The 24,805-nt window shown below is 51.3% G+C and overlaps 1 protein-coding gene across 11 annotated transcripts in view; it reads left to right on the top strand.

Annotated features, from left to right (window-relative positions):
- RIN2 (Ras and Rab interactor 2) overlaps positions 1-24,805 on the top strand; it is a 199,029-nt gene that overhangs the window by 115,245 nt on the left and 58,979 nt on the right. For 10 of the 11 annotated variants that reach the window (XM_072943698.1, XM_072943701.1, XM_072943700.1 and 7 more), the window contains one exon: positions 21,227-21,327. In XM_072943698.1, coding sequence (XP_072799799.1) covers positions 21,227-21,327 — 101 coding nt within the window. Of the gene's footprint in view, positions 1-21,226; positions 21,328-21,542; positions 21,711-24,805 lie in introns of those variants that run through there. The other variant, XM_072943706.1, reaches the window with a different exon arrangement.

Raw genomic sequence — 24,805 nt, 5'->3', positions numbered from 1 at the left:
GGATGACATGAGGGTTAAATGACAGGCTCGGTGGTGCCCGTTGCAGAGCAGGCCCCTGGTTAAACGCAGCCGCCCTTGGCCGAAGCTGGCTGGCGAGGTGTATTTCTTTACCTTCCCTGTGACATGTGACATGGACGCCCGGAGACCCAGTGGGGACAGCTTCCGTTGTCCTCTGCCCCTCACATCCCTTGCACTGTGGCGGCGAGGCCAGATGAGACTCCTCCAAGGAGCATCACGTTATGCTCTGTACGCAGGAACTATGGAAAGATTTTGGACATGCGGGGAGGGGGCGTGACCCTGCGCAACTAGAACAATGGTGTGGAACCAGCCGCTCACTGCAGGCTGCCCGTGAACGAGGGCTGAGAGTAATTCCAGCCCAGAGACACCATCACGTATATCTAAGGGTCCAAGGTCGGAAGTTCTGGGGTTTTCAGAGTCGAGCCAGAGAGGCAGAAAGCACCCCCAGGCCGAAGGTAGCACTCCACCTTTCTTTCCATTCAGAGAAACCTGTGGTCGTTGGATGAACGTCTCCCGTTTGGCGGAGCTGGATATTGGGCTCGAGCGGTGGGAAAACCCGCCCACAGGGGACGCTACACCTGCTGGCAAGTCTTTGCTAGTAATCCACTACAGGACGTAAACCAAACACCGGTCACCACAGCGGCCCCTTGTATACTTTCCCCATGACCACCACCCCCCCCCCCGGCTCCTTCACCCCTGCCCCGCCCCCAGGACCACATTAAATGCCTTTAGAGTTTCCCAAAGCCAGAAAAATTCTGACCCACCACCAGCATTATACGTCGTTAAAAGTAATATTTTATTTTTTCCACATGACACAAAAGTTAACTATGTGATGAAATTAAAATTGTTCCTTTCTGGAAACTTTTGAGGGCCAAGTGCTGGGTGAGTCCAGCCAAGGTGAGCATTTTGGGCCCCAGCAGCCCCACCCACCGCTGGCCTGGGTTGATTTTGGTTGGGGCTTTTATGACCACGAATTTGCCCGGCACCTTCCTTGCTGGTTCCCACTCATCCCCCACCACGGCCTCATCACCCCTTTTACAGATGAGGAGGTTGAGGCTCCAGGAAGTTAGAGTCATCCTCCCCCAGGCCCCCCAGGTGGCAGGAGCCGAAACTGGGCAGTCAGCCAGGACAGCGGTTCCACGGCGCATCGGGACACCCAGTGGATCTGCCGGGGGCCGCTGGGCAGGAGGCCGTGGCCGGGGTCCCCGGGAGCCCCGCAGCCTGGGCAGGAAGAGGTGCGGCCGCCCTGCTCCCTCTGGCTCGAGTTCCAAGCGCACTTGGACGCAGATTTTGCGGACGAGGAACAGAGCCGACCAGACTTCCCAAAGGAGAGGCTTCCCACCAAGAAGACTGTGCAAAAAAGCGAGCTTTGGAGACGAGCTGGGAGAAATTAGAGAAGCGAGTCCCGCAGCCTGGTTTTCTCTCTAAAGTGTGTTGTTTTAACTTTTTACCCCCCTAAGGGGGTGGGGAGGGTGTTTTTATTGATATCATTTCAAATTGACAGAAGAGCTGTGCGCAGAGCACACAGGTTTCCTTGGATCATGTCAGGTTCCTAGAACAAATTCCTAGAGACATACAACATATGTACATATACGATATAATTTCACACATATGTACTGTATAATTTCAAGTTTTCCTAAAAGTTGCAAGAATAGTTCAAGGGACTCCTACATACTCACAAAAGTCACCCGGCTGTAGGCAAGTTTCTCACATGAACCAGAAGGCTCAGACCCCAGGCCGGGCAGGAGCTCGGGCGCTGCTTGCAGACATGGAAGCACAGCGTGTGGGGCTGGGCGGGCTCTCCAGCTCCGGCCCCGAGCTCCAGCCCCCGGGTCGATGACCCCGCAGGATCTCAGCCCAGCCCCTGCTTCCGGGCGGCCTGTCCAGTGTTGGAAGATTCCCGGCACCCTGTGCTGGGAGGGTCACTCCTAACCATCCTGGTGTGTGGACGTCAGACTGTGGTCCCTCCTGAGTGAGTGTTGGATGTCGTCAGGAAACAGAAGACGCCGAGACGTGGGCCTGCACGGCCGAGGGACTGCATTTTATCCCGGCATCTATGCCACCTGCGCGTGCCAGCGGGCTGGCCCTGGGTCCAGGTTTCTAGAGCCATTGAAAATGCTGTCAAGAGGTCACTCCTGTTCACGTTTTGGACCCTCTAGGGCTTTAACTTCTTAGAGGAGCCCAGTGTTCAGAATGTGGAGCTGAGCTGTTGTAACTTATTTCCTGCAAAAAGGGTCTCTGTAGCATAGATCTGCAAAAAAAATCCCAAAGTGACACAAAAAACTCTGATACCCTATTTTCTGACTTTTATGGATTCTGGTTTTTAATTGTGGTAAAACTATGCAAAACTTACCATTTGACCACTTTAAAGTGGGCATTTCTGTTGCATTAAGTGTCTTCCCTTTGTTGTGCAGCCATCACGTCCATCACCTTCAGACCCTTTTCATCTTCCCAAACTGAACCTCCGACCCCTACGAAATCCTAACCTCCCCTGCCTCCCCGGCCCCCAGCGAGCACCGCGCTGCTCTCTGTCTGTGAGCTTGACTGTTCTAGGAACCCCGCACGGGTGGGATCATGTGGTATCCGTCCTTTTGGGACTGGCTTGTTTCACTCAGCGTAAGGTTGAAGTTCATCCGCCATGGGGCGTGTGCCAGCATTTCCTTCCTTTTTCAGGCAGAGTGGTATTCCATCGTGTATCTGAGCTGCATTTTGTTTACCCACTCATCCATCGATGAGCGTTTGGGTTCCTTCCCCCTTTGGCTACTGTGAGTAATGCTGCTGTGGGCATGGGTTGGATTCTGTTGAGTTGGTTGGTTGGTTGGTTGGTTTTCAATGGAGGTGCTGGGGGTAGAACCCACAACCTTGTGCATGCGGAGCATATGCTCTGCCACCGAGCTACACCCTCCCCTGGTTGCATTCGGTTTGTAAAGAGCACGTTCTCCGTTCTCTTGCCCTGAATGAGAACGTAAAACGTCTCTTACTAGGCGCACGTCCCCCACAAGGTGCATGGGCGCGTGTGCTGTGGGGAGTGTGTGCTGGGGCTGAAGTCAAGCCTGAATCTTTTGCAAAATGCTGCTCTTGGTGTCTGCGGCTGGGGAGGGGGGGCGGGGGAGTGCAGTCCTCTCTACTTGACCCAGATGTCTGGTGACTTAGAGCAAGCAAATTCAAGTTGTCAGAGTTGTGACGGTCTGTGGCTGCCCACCCGACACGGATTTCTTGTTGCTTTCCTCTGTCTTATCTTCCAGTCACACTGCAAGCCTTTTGAGGGACAAGGACAGTGTCTAATACCTCATTTGGTGTCCATTTAGCCCCGTGCCCTAAAGGTGGCCGGTCTCCCATAAATGTGAGTTGACAGTGGCCCACATCCCCAATGTTTTTTGAGCATTCTCAATTAATTTATTACCGGTGTGACAGTGGTGAGTTAAGCATTTTTTTATTCATTGGGAAAAAAAAAACTACAAATTACAAAATTTTTATAATAAACCTAAATAAAGTAAGCAAACACTCATAAAAGTATGAGGGCTACAGAATACAAATAAAGCTCTTTCTGTAGCTCACATTGAACTTAATCTCTGTTCCACAATTATTTTGCTGAGTAATTAAAATGACCACAAATATGGGCAAAGGATTAAACTCAGGTTTATCTCTAATCTGCTTGGTCTGTATCCACTGCTAAGTCTTGGTGGATGTGTAAAAGAAGAAAGGATTCAGAAGCAGCCTCTCAGGAAGTAGGGACGTATGTACGCCTTTACCAGGGCTTCCAGATTAAACTCTTGAGAGTGAATGGTTATCATGACTCTGAGGTGCAGTCTGCAGGGGTAGAATACTTGAATCTACTTTCTAAGGCATCTAATCAACTGTCTTTAGGGCAAAGATAATAGAAGTATTTTCCCGTCATGCTTCATTACAATGCATGGCCACACTTTGTTATTTTTTTATATTGAAGTGCCGTCAGTTACAATGTGTCAAACTCTGCTGTGCAGCACAGTGTCCCAGTCATGCATATACATACATATATTCATTTTCATATTTTTTTCATTAAAGGTTATTACAAGATATTGAACATAGTTCCCTGTGCTGTACAGCAGAAACTTTTTAAAATCTATTTTTACATATGGTGGCCAACATTTGTAAATCTCAAACTCCCAAATTTATCTCTTCCCACCCCCTCTCCCCAGCATGACCACACTTTTAAAAGACGTTTAAGGTCCCCTGCTTCATCACATCCCAGATTTGCTCTCTGCCTGCACTGTGCGCTGACATCCTTGGTGTCTGAATGCGTACTTTCCCACCATCCGAAGGGCTTCTCAGTGGCTGTTCCCTTGTTTGCAGCTGGGCGGCTGAATTAAGTTAGTGAAATGAAGTCCTAAAACAATTGCAAGAGTTGATGAACCGATTACATATGTTCAGCAGCCAGATGGGCAAGATGCTGGAGGGACTGACATGCAGAAGAACTGGTCGTGTCCTCGGGGCTCTCAGGTCCCTAGCATCTTGCTCCACAGGTCGGCCGAGGAGTTTCTTAAAACACAGAGTCTCAGGCCCTACCCCAGCCCTGGGAATCAGGGCCGTGCTTGACAGGGTCCCCAGCCGGTGTGTGCACATCCCAGCTTGGGAAACCTCAGTCCAGCGGATATTGTGTTAGTCTCATTCCTAATAATGAAGAGGGCTGTAAACCTCTTTTTGAGACTCGTCCTGTTTGTGTAGAGGACAGACAAGGCCAAGCCAGCACTGCAATGCTGGCCCCAGTCTGGTCCCCTAACCCAAGCAGAGTGGCAAGAGTAGTCCCAGGCCCCTGTCCGTCCAGTCCCCTGGAAACACCAGGGGGCGGCCGAGGCACTTGGCTGTCTCAGGTGGAGGAGATAGTCTGAGAGGCCTTGCTCTGAATCTGTAGCACAAAGGAAAACCCTGGCCGGGTTCCCCAGGAGCAGATTCAGGGGCAGGATGTGAAGGCCAGCTGTCTGTTTGGGAGGTGATCCTGGGAAGCTCAGGCAGGGGAGTGGGGAGGGGACACAGAGAGGGAGGACGGCCACCTGGGCTGGGTCCGCTGGGGGCCTCAGGGAGGCCGTGTGTTGAGTGTCGGGGTCAGCCCTCCAAGGTGGGGGGAGCTGGGGTATTTATACACCCAGTCCCCTCCAGCTGCCACCCACAGAGCATCTGCAGCCTCGGGCAGAAGCTCCCAGGTGCTCAGAGTAGAACTCCATCTGAGCCTATGGAGCAGTGACCCTGGGAGCTCGGGTGGGGCACTACCTGTACCTGCTCCGTGGATCCCACCTGGAGTTCTGAGCTGAGGCTGCCCTGGCAGACACATCTCCAGTCCCCGAGGAGGAACAAACCCTTTGCGCTTCAGGAAGTTTCAGAGCCTCGCTGATTCATCCCCTGCCAGTTACTAATCATCTTCACAAGACTGAAAATGACCAAACTTTACATGTTCTTCAAATCCAAATTCCCTTTTCATAATCCCTCTGCCTCTTCCTTCCCTAAATTAAATATATGTGCTCAGAGGGCATTACCATAGTCAATTTACAGAAAAAGGATTGTTAATGATCTTTTTCACAATTTGCATCTTCATGTTGCAAGTTGTAGACTCATGGCTCCCCTCCAGCTGCCCTCCCTGTGAATCCTTACTCCATTCAGTTCTGGGTGGTTTTTTTTTTTTAATTAAAATTGAAATTACAGATACAGCAATTACTATTCCAAGGGGCCATGTCAGCATCGCCTAAAGTCAGCATTTCCTTAAGAGTTTCTGCAGAACGCTGCTCCCCAGAGAGCCGAGAGCATCCTCAACAGAGTCTGAAGGTTAGAGGGCTGGGGCATCCCGCGCAGTCTGCTCTCTTCCTGGGGACCCACACTCACACCAGCGTCCTAGAAGGCCCTGGAGGGCCCACGTGACCTTGCTTAATCAAAGGTTTACCCCAGTGTCATTGGCTGTCTCCAGTGTGACTGGAGCGGAAACCCTTTTTTGGAAATCACGCCTGGTCACATCTCACACTGCTGGTGTTGGGGTGCAAACCACTTGAGGTAATGCTGCTTTTAACACACACCCCAGCTCTGTCGTGCATTTGAAATTAGTAAGCACGGAGGTGGGCTGAGTAGAGGCATTGGGAGCAGGAGAATTGCAGCTTGGCGTTTGCACTGTCTTTTGTAACCAGAGAAAAAAAGAGAGAGAAAGAGAGCTTGTGTGTAACTGATGTTCTGGAATGAGGGAGGACGTGGATTCCGCACTGAAGTAGAGCCCTGGCGTGCAACTGAATAGGTTTTTCAAAAAAAAGGTGGGCTGGGACATTGCAAATCAACTACACTTTAATGAAAAATAAAATAGGGAAAAAAGAAAGACGGGCTGCAGAGGCGAGGCACAGCTCGGAGCGTCAGCCTGGAGGGAGCAGAATTAAGTGGCTCAGGCCACGGTCATGGGCAGAGCGTCCCACTCCCTCAGTTTTATCAAGGCCTGCCCCGACCAAGTGGTGCGTTGTCGGCCCTTCCATCTGGCAGCTTCCGTAAGCACCGGCCAGCAGGCGGAGTGTTCCACTGCCAGGCCAGGAGCTCTGGTGAGGACCTGCCTAACTGTTAGGCTGTTGACTCCGGGCTCTATGAATTTCACTCATTGACCTATTCTTTTAGTTCTATTTTTCCCAAAGAAAAAAGCTATTTTTAAAAAAAGGCTATTGCAAAAAAAAATTTTTTTAATGTAAAGAAGAAAGAGAATATCACCTATATTGTACCATCTTCAGTTGTCCTGCCTGGAAAGGAGCCTCAGGAGTATCTTGATGCTGCCGAACCCAGAATTGTCCTTTCTCTGTCTATAATTCTGTTACGTTGCTTAAACCCATAGATAAATATATCACGGAAGGGGGCTCAGAGAATACATATGACTTTTTTCCCCACTTAAGAATAGATCTCTGTATCGATATATTGATATTTTCTACATATCAATAAATATATAACCGAATCACCATGTTATTGGCTGTATAGTATTCCAGTATCCTGCTGTACTACACTTCTAACGTGCCCGCTGTTATTAGACATCTAGTCCATTTTCTTTTGTTCATTATTGTAAATGATGCTCCCAAGAACCTCCTTTTGCATCTATCTGATTATTTCTCTGGGTCATTTACAAGAATTAGAAGTGCTGGATTCAGTGGTTTGCATACTGAAGTGGCTGATGTATACTTTCAAATTGACTTCCAGAAAGGGTGAGTCAATATTTTCTCTCTGGGGCTTGTAGGAAGCCCAGTGCAGGCAGCTGCTCAGTAGGAAGCTGGAGGTGGTAAAAGGGAAGTGGGTTTGATGAACATGTTCATGCCACCGCATTCCAAAAAGGCAAAGAGGGACAGCTGGCTGTCACCAAAAGGGTGAAACAGAAGCTAGGGTCAGAAATCCATTGATGTATTTAATGCGTGAGGAACCTGAAGTCCAGAGAGGTTATGTAGCACCCCCACGCACTCACCCACCCACCCACGTACACACACAAGGACAAGGACCCACGGTGGTCAAGTCTTAGAACGGATAGCCCTAAACTTCAAGAAGGGACAAGCATAATTCTCATACAAATACACAGGGAGTGTGCCTCAAAGATGGACTTGAGTCATTAAGGAGAAAGTCAACAGGATATCAAAGGCCATCACTGATGGCAGAGACTGGTAAATAGTGGGCAAAAGGATTCTGTCTTGAACCAGTTAATACCCACTGTCAGCCAGCTTTGTGTATCTCGCTTTGCAAGGCTAGAAGTAGACTGGATATTGCTTATAGTCAACACATTTGTTGAACTTCTAACACTGCAGTTTTATGTAACACAAAACCTAACACACAAAACTGGCCAAAAATGTACAGGCCAAAAAACCAAAACCTTTGGGGTCATCCTTTCTACCAAACAGAAGTCATTCACAACTCCTCAATCTGCCGTAAGTCCTGCATCTGACTTTGCAGAGTCTGAGCTGGGAGCTGACTTTACCGAGCCTGAGCTCATCGAAAGAACAGAGTCAAACAGAGTGACATTGCAGGCGACCCTTAGGCAGGCTTGTAAGATGGTGCCCAACTATAACTTTGAAGGGAACCTCTTTTGCTTCAAGTTTTGCCTAGTTTTCTTAACCGTAGGAACAACTTTTGTGGCTGAACCAGTGAGCGAGTGGGCCAGGCTGATCTCAGTGGGATTCGTCTGAAGGCTCGAAAGCCCAAAGCTCAAAACTGAAACCGCACTGGGTTTTAGTTTTCGTTTCCCTTGAGAACGGGCTCCTGGCTTCGTGTGTCCCAGGGACCTGGGCTGAGGAATCTTGCCAGGCTTGCAGCTGCCATCATTGGCACAGCTTCTCCCAGGAGCCTGTCACCCCTGGAGGGGGCGCCAGGTGGGGCCCAGGAGGCTGGAAGGCCAGCTGGTCATCTCGCAGCCCTCGTGCTGTACGTTCCAGGATGCTAGTCCCCACGCAACATGTTTGTTACCAACACAAAATAAGCCACTGACAGTCAACCAGCACGACCTCAGGCCTCTTTAACTTGAGATCCTTGAAGACACAGACAGTGCATTTCAATTCTAAGATATACTGATTTTCCAAATTTACCATCTCCGAAATTACTTGTATCCTACAGTCAGTGGTGTGTTATAATTGGCAGTTCTTTTTTCTTGATGGGATTTAAAATAAGAGTGTGTCTTAATAACTGATACTGTCTGAAGTTTGCTGGCGCACATTGTGATGTTTTCTTCCCTGTAGTTGACTTTGAGTCTGATGCTTAATAAGTAATCTACGTGCATTTCTTTTTTCCTTATTTTCCTCCAGTTTTATTGAGTGATAGTTGACATCCAGCACTGTATGAGTTTAAGGTGTACAGGATAATTATTTGACCTGCAAACATCATGAAGCGATGACCACAGTATGTTTGGTGAACATCCATCTCATATAGATACAAAACAAAGAAAAAGAAAAAAGATTTTCTTTCCTTGTGATGAGAACCCTTAGGGTTGAGACAGCTTTCACACGTAACGTGAGCAGCGTTCACTATATTAGTCATGCTGTGCATGCCATCCCCGGTCCTTGCTTATCTTACGACCAGAAGTTTGTGCCTTTTGACCGCCTTCCTCCAGCTCTCCCTGCTGCCACCCCACCCCCTGCAGCTGATCACCACGAACCTGCTTTCTTTTCCTGTGAGTGCTGTTTTGGAAGTGTAGCTGATCTGCAACACTGTTAGTTTCTGGTGCACAACATAGTGATTCCATATTTCTGTTTGTTACAAAATGATCAGCACTGTAAATATCTCATAAAAATCTTTTCTTTTTAAACGCAAAGTCAAAAAAAAAAGCAAAAATGCAAAGTCAAACTTCAGACATGAACGCTGAAGCCAGGGCTGTAGAAAACATCGGTGCCAACTCTGAGAGAGAGCTTTGTTCTTCACGATGCTCCCACTGGTTAGCTTGTGACTTAGCCTTAGAACTCAAAGCCGTGAGCAGTAGTGTGGTGCTGTCTGTGACTTCGGGGGTCCTTGCAGAATCTAACACAATACGGGCCTCAGGCAACCGACGGGGTAAGCCCGGACCTCAGCAGAGTGACAGTTTCACCATTTACCGCTTTGGCTGCTTCCACATTTTATATATTGAACTACAGACACTGTATGTATCTTAAAAAAAAATCTTCCCCAAGGGTACTCTAACTTTAAAGTTATATCAGTGTTTGCTGTGGAGGATCACTTCAAATAGAGAAAACTAGCCAGCAGCTGGGCCGGGTGTCCCGGAGTTGTCTGAGTCCTTGGCGTCTGTGTCAGCAGGGCGCCCGCCCTCCGCAGCCTGCCCGGGTGTGGTGTGGAACGTCTGGCAGGACAGAGCCAGCCTGGGTCTCGCTTGCGGCTGGGTAGGAGCAGTTTACAGTTCAGTCACAGGAGGTGCTGTGTTTTAAAGCCAGCGGCTTCTGCTCAGCGAGACCTCAAGCACGGGTCAGGAGAGAACCCAGCATCTTGCAAGAACATCCAAGCTGGTGGGGTTTTTGGTGGCAAATAATTGAAAACTCTGGCGTGGTACCTTTTTAGTGGCCACCACAAGGTCCCCCACTTCCCCGTGGTGTCCAGCTGAGGATCTAATGGCCTGGCTGGAGCCCTGCCCTCTCCCTGCCCTGATTTACCCCTGCCCATCCACCCCGCTCACCCCTCCACCTCGCCCTAGAAGGAAATGAACAGAGAAGTTACCAAGAGGTGGGCAAAGAGGGGCGGGCACTCATTCCTTCAGCAGCTCGTGTGCCCAGGACTGTCCTGAGCTCAGGGGTCACCACAGTGACCGGAAGGCCACCATTCCTGCTCAGCGGAATTTACATTCAGGTGGGGGCCATTTGGGAGTGCCTCCGGCTCCAGGAGGGTCCCAGAGGCGGGGCCACCAACCTCAAGTGGTGAAGTGGGGGTGCCAAGTGGGAAAGTTGGGGGCATCCTCGGTCAGTGTCTCTGGAAACGGGCACACAGCTAAAGATACTCATGAAAGTGGCTTACCAGGAAGCGCTCCCAAGAGAAGCCCCTAGGGGAGCAGGGCAGAGGCAAGGGACCGGGTTCAAGGCAAGTCCCCTCTTGGCTCTGTCTTCAAGGACCAGAGGTGAGGGGGCTGCAGTGTTTACACGCCAGCACCTGTCAGTCAGTGGTCGGGAGCTGACTCTGAGGGTCTGTTGGTTCTCTGTGCACCAGACCGCAGGTTCCAGCTTCCGACAAGGGACTTGGGTCTGGCTGTGTAGGGCCAGTTCCCTTTCCCTGCAGGCGCTGGGGAAGCACCTATATCTCTGGTGGAAGCACTGGTCCCAGGGGAGGGACCCCTGCAGCCTGATGTGTGCAGGGCTCTCAGATGTGAGGAAGGTCCAAGAAGCTAAAAGCTACAGAAGTCTGGTCCCTCAGCGAGGTCCCGCAGTGGGTACCAACGCCCATAAGGGGCGCTAAGGACTGACTTTTCTGGGGCTTCCCAAATTTCAAATATTTCTATCCATTTTAAGTACGTTCAGACTTGTCAGGCCCCTAACAAGCCCTGTGGAATTAAAATGCCCATGGGGACGTAGCATGTGGGGGGGTCCCTCCTGGGTATCGCACAAGAACCCCCAGCACTGTGGCATCTCACTGGCTCTCCGTTTGGAATGAAAAATCCTGCTGCCTTCATCCCACTCCACACTTGTAGCAGACCTCTCACTTTTCCGTCGCGCGTGGCCCTCTCCCCACCAGCGGGTACGAAAGCCCGCAGCACCTCCGTGGGCGCTGAAACCGCCCTGGGAAGCCGGCCTCAGGGTGTCCTCAGTTCGCGGACAAGGAAATCGAAGGAGTCAGGGCATTTCCTCAGAGGCGCGCTGCCTGAATCAGCAGAGCCAAAGGAACTCCAAGCTGGGTATTTAGCCGAGATTCTGCTTTTAAATACTAAGTTATTCACTTGTGTTTGTTTCTTCTAAGTATTGCTTTTACTCCTTGGAGCTGAAAACCGAGAGTTACTCACGTCCAAACATCCGCTTACCTCGGGATGGTGTCGGGCGGGCTCTTGTTAGCTTTTTCTCTGCAGAAGCGTGTTGGAGCTGTGCTGTGTTGTTTTTTTAACTCCAGAGTAGAAAGTGGAATAAAAAGATAGTGGGTGTTGCTTTTTGGTAAATAGGAAGGTTCTAATGGTGGTTATGGGGACGTTTGGGGTCAGGGGGCCAAAATGGACTGTGGCATCTCATTGGCTCTCCGTTTGGAATGAAAAACTCCAGGGCGGAGTTCACGGCTGCTAGGCTGCCCTCCCCACCCCGCCGTGGGCACAAGGGAAAAGGCAGCCTTCCAGACACACTCCTTGGCCTGCAGAAGGCACCTTGGGGCACGTGGAGCCCCGGGTCGCAGGGCGGGAACTAGCCGGGGCCCTGTCATAGCCATTTCCTCACCTCCTCGTCCCGACTTCACATCATGCTCAAAATTAAGTCCACATGGATGAAAGGCCTGCAGATCTACAGACCCACCCCATGCAAAGAAGCAGAACTGTACGGGTCACCACGTACATCACAAGCAGAGGAACCTTTATTACCCGGAGATATGGAATGTCTTTCTAGACAAGCCTTAATCAGCAAGGACCATCATGAACTTCTGCCTTTATCAGCATTAAGAGTTTCAGAAATTTAAAAGACAGAAAAGGAGGATGAGAGAAAACCTTTTAAACATTTGAGACAATGGATTCATAGCCGCAACTTAAACAACTTAAGAAAAATCAAGAAACCCCCAAATGGGGCAGCGGAGACATTGAACAAGCAATCCCTCAGAAGAAGAAGCACAAACAACAAAAATAGGTTGGGGGGAGCAAAACTCGCCACCCCAAGACACCTCTTTGGCATGCAGATTATTTGGAGCTGAAAACAATCACCCAGAAGGCTCAGGAAGGACCTCTGACCTTCCCCCGAAACTGCGTGGGGAAGTAGGAAGGGGGCGCCGCCTCAGAGCGCTGCGGGGTGAGCCGGTGGCGGTGGACGGGAAGTCTGTTAAAATCCCTCTCTGGGTCCCATTGTCTCCGCAGGGCCCAGCAAACACTTGTTTCCCTAGCATTTGCTTTTCCGTCTTCCGAGAATCGCCTTCCTCCCCTTTGAAGCCCGGGACCACTGTCCCCAGCATCCTGTTTTGTCTTTATCTGAAAGTGGTGTTTGAGGTGAGGGTTTTGGCATGTTATCCACTTCTCCTGGGTCTCCCATGGGTGCGTGCTACTAAACTTTTGTTTGATTTTCTCCTGGTCCTCTGTCTCCTGTCAGTTTAATTCTTAGACCAGCCGGAAGAACCTAGAAGGGTGGAGGAAAATTTCTCCCTTCCCGACAGATATAATCTGGGCGAAGCACATTAAGAAAACAAAAAGGCGCTTGTGCTTTTGGTCAGATTAACCAAAGCTTCAAAGTTTGATACCAGCAGACACTGGGAGGGGGGTGTTTTCAAAGGAGGCGGAGGCAGCGGGGCTGACATGGCCGCCGAGAGCGAAGCGGCACCGCCTCCTGACCTCTGACATGCGCGGAACCCGGCGTCTCCTCTGAGGTTCCACGCAGGACACACGGCTGCTCATCACAGCGACGCCTGTGTCTGTTACCTGTGGTTTATCCAGGTAGTGGAAACACATTCCCACTTAAAACGAACCGAGGCTTCACGTATCAGCTTGAATAAATCCTGCAACATCTCCTAGGCTGTATGAACGAAAAACACTGCAAACCATATCAGTAAACGATGCTGAAGCCATCAAGCCATCAGCGGCTGCCGCCACCCTGCAGCCCAGCCTCTGCAGCCACTCACGGTGGTGCCCTCTGAGGGACTCAGAATATACCAGCCCTAGACAGCTAGGTGCTTGGCAAACGCAGGAGTTCAGTGAGCCCAAACGTTCGCTTCCTCCCATACATAGAAAAGCGCTCAATTCTTGAACTTGAGTTGCCTGGTCTTCTTTAGATGGCAGGTAATCTTGTATTGTTCCAACTACCTGGTCTTTGTTGTAAAGCTCCTGTATGTCCTAGCTCCTCCCCTGCCCTCAGAGCCATCTGAGAGGCTGTCATCCCGGCTCGAGCCCTCCCGCCGAATAAAACAGCTCTCAGCTTTGAGGCTGCGCGTTATTTCAGTGGGCAGCTGGCATGAGTATAAGCAAGCCGCAGGACAGCGTATCGGTATGAGTCCACTGGGCGGGAAAGGCACACCGTGGTCACGTTCAAGAATGATACACACAATACAGTTTTGTGTTTTGTTAGCAGGCAAAATTCTGGGGTGGCGTGAATGCTGTGGGGTCAGTCTGAGTATTTTGTTTTCTGATTTTACCATTATTACATGGTATTTGTAATACATGGTTTTTAATTTGGGAAAAACGATGCATGCAAAACTGGTAATAGTGGTTACCTCTAAGCAGGTGGGATTATGGCTGGTGGTCAAGGGAGTTTTAAACTACGATAATCGATGTTTGTTTGGTTTGGTTTTTTGGGGGGGCGGGGGGGAGTGACTAGGTTTGTTTATTTATTTATTTTTAGAGGAGGTGCCGGGGATTGAACCCGGGTCCTCAGGCACGCTAAGTGCACTCTGCACTGCTGGAGCTACTTCCTCCCCCCGATGACTGATGTTCTTCAGTGGGAATGTATTCATGTACTACGTTTGTAATTATAATTAAATTTCAAAAATATAAATGCAGACACCCTCGGGAGACATAACACACACAGTCCGAAAACAAAGAAGGCGGCAGGGTTGGGAGATGTTCCAGCATCATTCCCCCGCTCTCCTCTGCAGGCGAAGGGAAGAAGCCTGCGTTACTTTTTGCCTCCATGGTGATGCGTCCTGGGGGCAAAGATCCTTTGAAAGCTTGTACGAAGCCGTAATTTCCCAAACCGCTGTAGGAATGCCCTAACACCAGGTCTGCCCGCCAGACCAGGAGGCTTCTCCTGCTCAGCAGAAGCAGGCAGGAAAGACTGATCTGGGTCAGTGGTTTTTCCTGACCTGGAGGTAGATCTAATCCCACAGAGCCGATGAGATTGTAAAGGCCCGTCAGGTGCCAAGGCCAGGGTGATGCACTTGGGCAGCAGAAATTCCACAGCGAGAGCCCTTGACTTTCCCCACACCCTGGGTCTCAGGTCTTCCTTCATCTGTCAGTAGCACATCCTTTTCAGAGCCGCTGATAACATTCCTGAGTCCGACCTGGAATGTGAAGGGCGCTGTATCAGAACTTGCTCCATAAACACTTTCTCTGTTTATTTTTACTTGACCTTCAAGGGGAGGTTTCTCCTTTTATCTAACCCTAAAGGAAAGAAAACAGGATTTGGAGTCCCTTCCCTGTGGCCTCCCTCCAGCCTGCCCAGCTCGCTGCACGGCAGACAACAGCTTCTCTCCCCTCGGGGAAAGTGGGCCCTCGGAGGGCAGATCTGGAGATGAGCGGCCTCTGGGCAGGCCGGTGGGAGGAGGTGGAGTCCAAGGACTCTGCCTTCTGAAGACCCGGTCTGCGCCGGAGACGACAGGGACTCTCTGCAGGCGGAGAGGCCTGCGAGTCCGTCTGAAATGTCTTTCCGCTTCATCAGCTCTCTGCTTCACAGCAGATCAGCATTAATATAAAGAGAGAATTGAACGAGGAGGAGAATTCGGGAGCATTTAGGTGCGCACTGCAAAGTGTTTTAGTCCCCTCGCCCTGTTTAGTCATCCAGCCCCTCCCCCGGCATCAGCCAAGGGTGAGTAGGCCCAGGCGAGTTCGGGACTCCGCTGACAGGGGGCCGAGACGGGGTCTGAAGGCGGCTCTTTCTGAGCCCGTGCTGGCCGGCTCACCACCACTCTGTGCTGCCAGACCACCGGGTAACTGAGGCAGGCTGGCCGCCTCCCAGGGGTACCAGCCTGCTGCTTGAACGGTGGCCCCGAAAGTGTGGTTCCCGCTGATGGGAGGTTACCCAGGATGCTTTCAGAAAGCTGCAAACCGGTGTGGCCCCCGAGCCAGCCTGGAGCCTGACAGGTCCAGCCTTGCCTGGGCTGAGCCCTGGGTGTGACATCAAATGGTGGGAAACAACCTGGGACTTCCCGAATCTTCCCCTGCCCTTGGGCTGGCTGCCAGCTAGCGCGAGCATCACTGGCACTTCCTGCGCTTGGTTTTGGAGCCCTAGGGCACTGGGTTTCTGAGTAGAAAGAGGCAGAGACCCAAAGACCCAGCCCCTGGCCGGCCTCTCCCCTGTGTGCTGGTCACCAGGGCGCCCCCTCCCCGGCCCTGTCCCCCTGTAGCAGCTGCACAAGTGCCCATCCTGCCAGCAGCCCTCTCTCCCTGCTTCAGAAGGTTGCACACCACCCTGACAAACACAGCCGTGTCCTGGCTTTATCAGGGCCCTGACCTTGTCACTGCTTGTGGAGTTTCTTGGAGAGGACACGGAAGCTGTGTTTGGGGTATCAGAATTCCTGTCTCACCAGCTCAGGGCCCTGGGCCCTGGTGCCCCATCTCATGCACCGACTCACCGAATAACAGCCGCTCGGCTCTGTGCCACCTCCCAGGTGTTCGCGCCGGTCCCTGTCCCGGGCAGCCAGGCGGGGCTGTGAGAAGCCGGGCTGGCCCACCAGCTTGGCAGCTGCGTAGGCAGCCCCTTCCCCTGTAGGAATTCTGGACGGGGAGCCGGCTGTGCTGGGGTCTCAGGCTGTGTAAGTGGATTTGGAGAACCTTCGGTTAAGCCGCATGAACTTTGATGAAGCCTTACATTGAGATCACCGTTGGCTTTAACGTGGGAAAACGTTGAAACTTAGGGTAAAACTGGTCCCTGTTGGTGGGTGGTAAGTTCTCTCTGTTGACCCTCAAAGAATGAAATCTGGAAGAGAGGAGAGTGTAAGGGATGAGGTCAAACGGCTCCAGGAATTAACACCAAACACACCTGGGTCTGGGGACCCTGGGGGAGCGGCTCAAATCCTGTCTGTGAGGCCTGGGCTGACCTCAGGGAGGAGCAGATAACTGGCTGTTGGGGGAGCCTGTGGGGCAGGTAAACAGATCATTCAGAGCCCAGCCCGGCCTGGCTCTGGAACGCTACCCCTGGGCCACTTGTCAGATGGAGGTGTCAGGGCAGAAAGGGGGGGAGGGGGCTGAAGACCCCCCATGCGGCGGGAAGAGTCTCATTGCCATCAGCCAGGTGCAGCCTCTGTCCCCGTCCTCCTGCAGGTCTGGGGGTCTCTGTGCCTCCCTTCTGCTCTGCAGGTAAGTGGTGATCCCCTCAATCTGAGTGAGAACCGTAGTGTGGAGCGTGCGTTTCGGGACGAAGCAGTTGGGCTGGAGGGGGCCAGCTGCTGCCTCTAGGGAAAGGCACTGGGGATTTCTGCATTCAGGTCGCCTGGAGGCTGTGAAGGTGACGGAGGGTGGGGAGGACGCAGGGGCGGGGGCGGGACTCTTCTCCTGGGTTTGCCTGAGGCAGCTGCCCCTCCCTCCGGCAGGCCTCTCTGCTCCCCTGTGGGCTGTGTGTGGCTTTCCTGCCTGGGACCAGCCACCGCCCAGAGTGGGAGGGGGCCTCTGCCCAGACTCCCAGACTCCTCCGCTCACCCCACGCCCTCCTCCCATTTTCATGCACATCTACCTTTTTTCTTATTTCCCGATAATTTTGATTATGAAGTCTCTTAAACATACGGAAAATCACACATAATATGAACACAGGCATCACCAGCCCCGTCAGACCTTCTCGCCTTGCCGCTTCACTTTGAGAAATGAGATGTCGCGGGGGGTGAGCTCCTCCACCTGTGAGCACCTCTGTCCACTGAAAACGCACAGCCTGGAAGCTGAGACTTGGGTTTTATCTGGGGGACTTTCTGAGGACTTGAGCCCGGGAGGTGGTCCCTCAGATCTCTCAGGGACGCCCTGGAGCGGTCAGGGAGGAGCCAGTATATGTGGGAGTTTTTGCAGCAAAGACCAGGTAGTTGGAACATCAGGAGATGACCGTTAATTAAAGAGAGCCAGACATCTCAAGGAATTTAGCGCTTTTCCATGTCTGGGAAGGTGCAAAGGTGAACTCATTCCTTTGATGTGCACCTAGCTCTCGAGGGCCAGTGTCCTGTTCTTCCCCACCGCTGAGGGGACAGCAGAGCCGGGGCTGCCTGCTTGTCTCCATCCTGAGTTCCCTCCGCTCACTGTCGGGGGTGGCAACAGTGGCTGATGACTTGCTGGCCGCAGCATTCTTTGTTTACTGATGTGGCCAGCGATATTTCCCACTCACAGCGCCATCCATTTCTCTTCTCTTGTAGAAGATTAGGGTTAAAACCCTGTACTGCATTTTGGAGTAGTCTTTATGTGTATGTCTACAACCATGAAATAGGACAATTTTGCATGGTTTTAAACTTTACATACTGAATGTAACCCTTTTCAACTTTTTTTTTTGCTTTTCGGAAAACTTATTTGCATTTTTTAAACTTTTTTTTATTGAGTTATAGTCATTTTACAATGTGGTGTCAAATTCCAGCGTAGAGCACAATTTTTCAGTTACATATGAACATACATACATTCATTGTCACATTCTCTTTCACTGTGAGCCACCACAAGATCCTGTATATATTTCCGTGCTGCACAGTACAATCTTGTTTATCTATTCTACATTTTGAAATCCCAGTCCCTTCCCACCCACTGTCCCCCTGGCAACCGCAAGTTTGTATTCTGTGTCTATGAGTCTGTTTCTGTTCTGTATTTGTTTGTTTGTTTGTTTATTTAGATTCTGTATATGAGCGATCTCATATGGTATTTTTCTTTCTCTTTCTGGCTTACTTCACTTAGAACGACATTCTCCAGGAGCATCCATGTTGCTGCAAATGGTGTTATGTTGTCGGTTTTTATGGCTGAGTAGTATTCCATTGTAGTTTGCATTTTTATGTCCCTGTAGTATGTGTGGATGCATATCTCTCTGCTTCATTCATTTTTAGCTGCTCGGTAGTATTCTGTACGTCCATTTATCCATTCTCCCACTGATGGCTTTTTAGGTGCTTATAATTTGGTTTCTTTGTTTTTTATTTTTGGGTTTTTTTGTTTTTGTTTTATCATTTTGTTTTCTTACAAATGGTGGTGCAGCAAATATTCTTGTAAAGGTCTCTGACTCCACGTGTGAGATTCCCTCGTGTGTGCATGTGTAGGAGGTCTGTGTCTCTTCAGCTCTGCGAAACACTGCAAATTGCCCTCCAGAGCAGCTCCGTGGACACTTCTCCAGCAGCGTGTGAAGGCTCCTGTTTTTCCATATCCTCGAATATTTGGCATCGTCAGACTTAAATTTTTGCCCTTGGAAGGTGTATAAAAGGAGATCTCCTGACCACTTTCTCTCCGAAGGCCCCAGGGCTTTTAGAAACTCCACCTACAGCCTGTACCCCAGTCACACATGAAGGGGATGGACTTGGCCGGCCTCCCTTCTGACCTCGGTCTTGGGAGGGCACAGAGCTATTTGGGGGGCCTCTTTTCTGCACACCCCCCCCTTAGGTAATCTCTCCTTGTCACAAGACTTTGAACTACTAACACCTATGCCAGTAACTTCAATTTGCTCTACCCTTGATTTCCAAAGCTGCTTAACAAATTTAACTGGTGGCCAGTGAGCGGCTCAGTTAAAATTTCACCCGCCCAACGTCAGTCCTTCTCCATGTTGTCCCAGCTCAGTCAAGGGTGTTGCTGGCCATTAGGTTCTTATCTCATTGAAGAAAGAATTCAGAGATGAGACGTGGAGGTTAAGAAGGTAAAGTGGGGATTCAATAAGGGACAGACAGTGCGCTCTCAAGGGGGGCAGGCTCAGGCGAGCATCTGCGCTGTTTCCTTGGCGAGTTGGTTACGCAGGGCGTACAGTTGAGTGGGCAGAATATTCACTGGGGAGGGAGGAGCTTGGGGGCCTAGCCCCTGATTCCCATCCCGAGGGGAGGAGGGATTTTTGTCCTCATTTATTCTGGGTTGGAAGTGTCTTGGCATCGGTGCATGATGGGTACTTCTAATCTGCAAGGCTAATTTTATTGTAATGAAGGCATAATGAGCAAAAGGCTACATTCAGACACTGGAGATTCCTGCCTTTTCTTAACTTTCTTTGTCGACCTCCAAGACACTTGTCAACCGAAACTGTGATTTCTTATCAGTCCGGAGGTTCCTGCTTTTCTGCCTGCCCGAGGATCCCCATTGTTCACAAGATGTGTGGTTTCCTGCCATCTGGCCTGTGCCCCCCTTTCTCTGCTCAGGTCTAGTCTCTACCAGCTCTAACAAGGGCACTGCCATCTCTCTAATCACTCAAGGCAAAAACTTAGGAGTCGCCCTTGATTCTTGTCTTCCCTCTACCCCACATTCAATGCATTTATCCGTGTCTATCAATTTCTGTGTCAAATTGTTCCTGGGTTTCCTCCTTCTTTCTAATTCCACTGCTGCCACCTTGATCCAAGCCACCATCACCTCCTACCTGAACCATTGCAGTTGCCCCCTAACTAGTCTTGCTGCCCCTCCTTACAAAGCACCTCTAGCCAGCAGCCAAGAGGATCTCTTTAGGACATCTGTCTTGACCATCCCACCATAGCTAGGGTGGCCCCTTAGCTGCTCCCTACGGCATCACCCTATTCTCTTTTCTTTCTAGAACTTCTTGATCCTCTGTGCTGTGGTCTGTTGCACCAGCATATCACCTCCATGAGAATCGTCAGCTTTATTCTACATTTGTAATGCCTGGCGTGCAGCGGATGGCCGTGAAGTTCAGAATGAATGAATGACTAGGTGGAGGGGTCCACACTGGGAACAGCTTAGAGGCTCAGATGAAGTTTCTCCCAGAGTCTGGGTGGGATAAAAGCTGCCTGAGGCAAGAAGACACCTGTCTTTAGCGAGAACAGTGATTGTCCAGCATTTTATTCCCAGGACCTCTTCACACAGAAATTACGGAGGACTCACCCAAGAGCCTGTGTTCACGTGGATTCCATCTGCGGGTATCTGCTGTACTAGAAAGTAAATGAAGGAGAATCTTAAAATATTTAAGACAATAATCGGATTACACATTGATATAAATAACATTTATATGAAAAATAACTACATTTAAAAAAATTAATGAGCGGTGACACCTTGAGAACAGCTGTTCCACACTCACGATGCCTGATTGGCACCACTAAAAATTCTGTTGAGTGGGTGACTAGAGAGCTCAAGAACTCAGACCAAACTGGAGAGTCAGATGGAGCCTCTTACAGGCGTGTGAATGGGGAGTGCCAGGCCACACAAGCCTTCTCTGAGAAGAGGACGCATTTCCCCACTAACTCCCTCTGTGGCTACCCTGCCCACCCACTCACCCCCTCCCAGCCCCATGCAGCCCTCTCTCTTTCCCCTGTCTTCTCATTAAAAAAAAGAAAAAAAGCAAAGAATAAGATGAGAAATAAATTTAAGGTCATGGAAAAATGCTTTGCAAACTGCATGTATCTTTGAAATACGCTGATTTCTGTAGGCAGAATAAGGATGGCGCACGCTTTCATCCGGGGTGTCCCTTCTGAGTCGTCACTTTGACAAGATGAGTGTTGAGGTCTGGTTTTGCTGGATTTGTTTATTCTACTTTGCGTTCATGTTAAGAAACCAAACTGAGTGTCATGCTCTTTTCCTTCGGGCGATACCGAAACCTAAATTCTTCCTCTTTCTAAGAAGCTGCTCCCTTCCTCTCTCTCTTTTTTTCCCCTCTGGGTAAAGGAAGTGCAGAGCCAGGATTTAAAAAAAAAAAAAAAAGGTGGTCATCTCTGTGCTCCTATTAAAGTGGCCAAAACTCCCCAGCCTCTGGTCACGCCCCCTTCCACTTTCTGACGTCACACTATTTTTGTCTCTGAACAGCTCATTGACACGATTGCCTCGGAGATCGGAGAACTGAAACAGGAGATGGTGCAGACAGATGTCAGCCTGGAGAATGGCCTGGGACCCAGCGAAACCCACAGGTGACAGGCGCTCCGGCATCGGGCGCGCGGCGGGGGCGACGTGAACCCTGTTAGCGACGAGGACCGCAGGTTGGGGAGCTGGGGGCGTGGTGGCCGCCCAGAAGCAGCTCCCTGGAGGAGGTGGGAGTGGCCTAGGAACCAGTTGTCTGCTGGTTCTCCTTGATCCCTCAGAAGGCACTTGAACTTTGCGCCCTCTCAATTCCTCCTGGCACCAGAACCCGGAAACCTAAAGTTCTGTCTGCCACATCCTCCTGCTCATGGTGATGGAAACAGTAACGCAGTGAGATTCTCCGTGTGCAAAACAGAATTCAGTGTAGCCTGTGTCAGTCTCCAGAAGGTGTAAAGGGAGCGCTTAAGAGGATGGACTCATTTTGCATTCTCAGGTCAGAAAAAAACCCCAGCAGACACGAGGGCTCTGAGCCGGCAATGTGAGCCGGCGTCTTGGAGACGGGATGTGCTTACAAACGATTAAGAGAGGGGAGGCGGCATCCGTAGGGTCAGACCTGTCACGTGCACCTGCTGCGCCTGGTCTATGTAGGCGGTAAGGGACTGGCTTTTTCTGGAGCGTGGGGGTGCAGAGGCCAGGACGGGGGGCAGCCTGGAGGAGACTGCCAAAACTGCTTCCAGCTCTTGGAGGCTCTGGTTCATTGCTGGCAAGGACAGCAGAGCAGAAGCGCTACCCAGGGGCATGGGCACTCAGTGCCTCGGAGGCCAGAGTCATGACGAGCTTCCCCCTTTTCTCGGGAAATGGGGTTAGGGTTGCCTGCTGCAGCGCGAGGCTGAGATTGACGGAGTGGGTTTTGCTTGCAAGTCACGGGGCGGGCAGGAGGAGTCCTGCAGAGGCAGGTGCTTCTGGGTGTCTGGGCAAGTTTCAAACCAGCCTGACTTGTTCCCTGCCCTGGACTGAGGGGAGAGCCGGCAGCCCCAGGGAGGGACCCTGCGGCCGGAAGATGGTGCTCCCGTGCCCTGCGTTGGGGAGGAACCGTATTCCCCCTTAGCCGTGGAAGTTCTCCGTGCCTTCTGTTTTCTTTTCTTCTCTGCACAATGACGGGGGCAGACCAGATGGGCCGCCGCTCCGGGCATTCTCTGATTCTCCTTGACTTCAGTGTGAATGGCTTTGATATTTCTTCCCCCATAAACGAGCCCAGTGCATGTTGGTTTCTGATTAGAGATTTTCGGCCCCATATTCGAAGTAGCTCCAAATGTGCTGTAACTTTACCCAGGGGGTTCACCTCACCCTTAACATCTCTCTGAAGCTTTTCAAATTTAAGAATGACTGCAAGCATTCCAAGATAACTTTTTTTTCAAATTGATGTCCCTTATTCTTGAATGTTGTGTTGGTTGGCACTGAATTCATGAATTTCACAAGGCGTTTTACTTGTTTGTTTTTTTAATGGGGAAGAGAGAAGGCAAGATTATCTTTATTGGCTGTATGTTCACCACATGCGGCCACTGTGCTAAGTGCAGTACAGCTGCCAACTCGCCGAAGCCCCGGCGTGACCCTCGTCCTGCTGACGTGGGACCCGAGTGACTCGGGGAAGGGCCGGCTGAGGACCCTGTGGCTTGTGTGCTCGGGTCGCTCGTTGATTTTTCAGGAGCATGGAGCAGTGCCTGTGTTTTCAGTCCTCCGCTGGGCCCAGCGGAGAGGTCAGGATGGCCAGATAATGGAGAGGCAGGGTGAGGGGGACGTTAAGTTGTTTCCAGAGTGAAGGCAGCGCAGAGCAGAGCTGTGGTTCCCGGGGCGGCAGGTCAGCCTGGCCCAGAGCAGCCCGAAGGGCAGGCGAGAGGAAGAGCAGGCATGGGCGCAGCAGAGAGGCAGCAGGCGCCCCCCTCCCCGCACTCACCCCCGCCTGGTGGCCACACAGACGTGTCAAAGTTGCCTTCCTTTGTGGCATCACCCTCGGCGAGTGTGGGCTGTGAGCTGACCTCACCTGCCCCAGCCGCAGCCACCAGGAAGCGCCTGGGGTCTGCAGTTTGTTGAATGCAACGAGGCTGAGTGCCAAGCTGGCACGCTCGGCTAGGATGCAATCCTGCGGTGGCTTTCAGTTGCCCCTTTGGGGCTAGTAATGAGGTGAGGTTGAGCTCTTCAGCCTCTTCTTGTGTCACGGACCCCTTCTTAGGCTAATATTTTCAAGGCAGAAAATAAATTATGTAGGGTGACAGGGAAAATAATTACATCAAGATAACAGTGACCAGGGTGTTTTAACGTGTGATTTCATAGCATACGGACTTCTTTTCTGACACATTAAAAAGCAAGGTCAGGCTGTGGGTCTAGGCACGTCCGTCACCTGGAAGCAGAGATGAGCAAACAAGACTTCTGCACCAACAGTGAAAGTATGTGGGGCTGCTGGTGGAGGGGTCTCCGAGACCGAGAACTCCTGAGACTTGTTGCCTGCGTTGAAAACGGGAGGAAGTTAATTTCAAAACCAGGTTAATGAAAGTTAAAAAGATGTCCCTTTTTGCCATCCAGTGGTCCACTCCCACCTCCTGTCCCTTCCAGGGACACTTGTGACCTTCAGGGACATGGTGTCTCTTGTTTGCTTTCACCTCACCTGCTGCTGCCCCTAGTGTCCCGGCGGGTTCCTGCTCATCTCCCTGACCTCCTAGCCCGGAGTACCCAGAGCACTCCGCACTCTCCCCTCTTCTCTCGCAAGTAAGTGCCTCAGTGTCCACATCCATAAAATGGGGCTAGCAGCGGAGCTGTACCTCTGAGTTGTCAGGACGGTTGGGTCAGTAGCTGTGAGTGACTTGGTGCAGGCTTGCACGGGGTAGGCACGAGGTACCGTTCACGGAGAGATCTCTGGAGTAATTTTGGGTGTGAGCCCATCCAGGCTGGTGGCTTTGATACCATCTGTGTGCCGGTGATTCCCAACTTGCATCCACCCCGAGGCTGGTCCTCTCCTGGAATCCAGATGTTTGCATCCAGCTGCCCGCTCAGCCTGACCTTTGGTATCTCAGCCTTACAGAGACCCAGGCTGAGCTCTTGGCTCCCCTTCACAACGCTGCCCCTTCCCTGGTCTTCCCCGTCCAGGTGCCTCGTGTCAGCCCTGATCCCTCTTCTCTCATCACCGCCTTCCCCTCCATCTCCAAATCCAGGCAGCTCAGCCTTCGCGATGGATCGGGATCAGACCCCTCCTCACCAGCCCTGCAGGGGACCCCTGCCTGGTGCCCCGATCTCACCCCCACCGGCCACCTTCTCCGGGCTGTTATCTAAGCAGCATAGAGGGTGGTGTGACTTTAGTTCATCTGAATCCAAGTCAGGTCACTCCTGTTCACAGCCCATCCGTGGTTTTCCATTGAAAACCAAAGTCCTCACCATGGCCTTCAGCTCTACAGGATGTGACTCCATGCGCCACCCCACCCCCCACCCCCCCGCTTCTGACGGCATCTCCCCTCCACCTCTCTGCCCCAGCCCCCCGGCTCCTTGCCAAACAGGCTCCTACCTCCTGAACTGTGTACGTCCAGTTCCCTCTGCCTG

This window comes from Vicugna pacos, chromosome 19, assembly GCF_048564905.1.
Source record: "Vicugna pacos chromosome 19, VicPac4, whole genome shotgun sequence".
Lineage (NCBI taxonomy): Eukaryota > Metazoa > Chordata > Mammalia > Artiodactyla > Camelidae > Vicugna > Vicugna pacos.
Note: the sequence above shows the minus strand (reverse complement) of the source record. Positions and strands in the feature narration are given on the sequence as shown.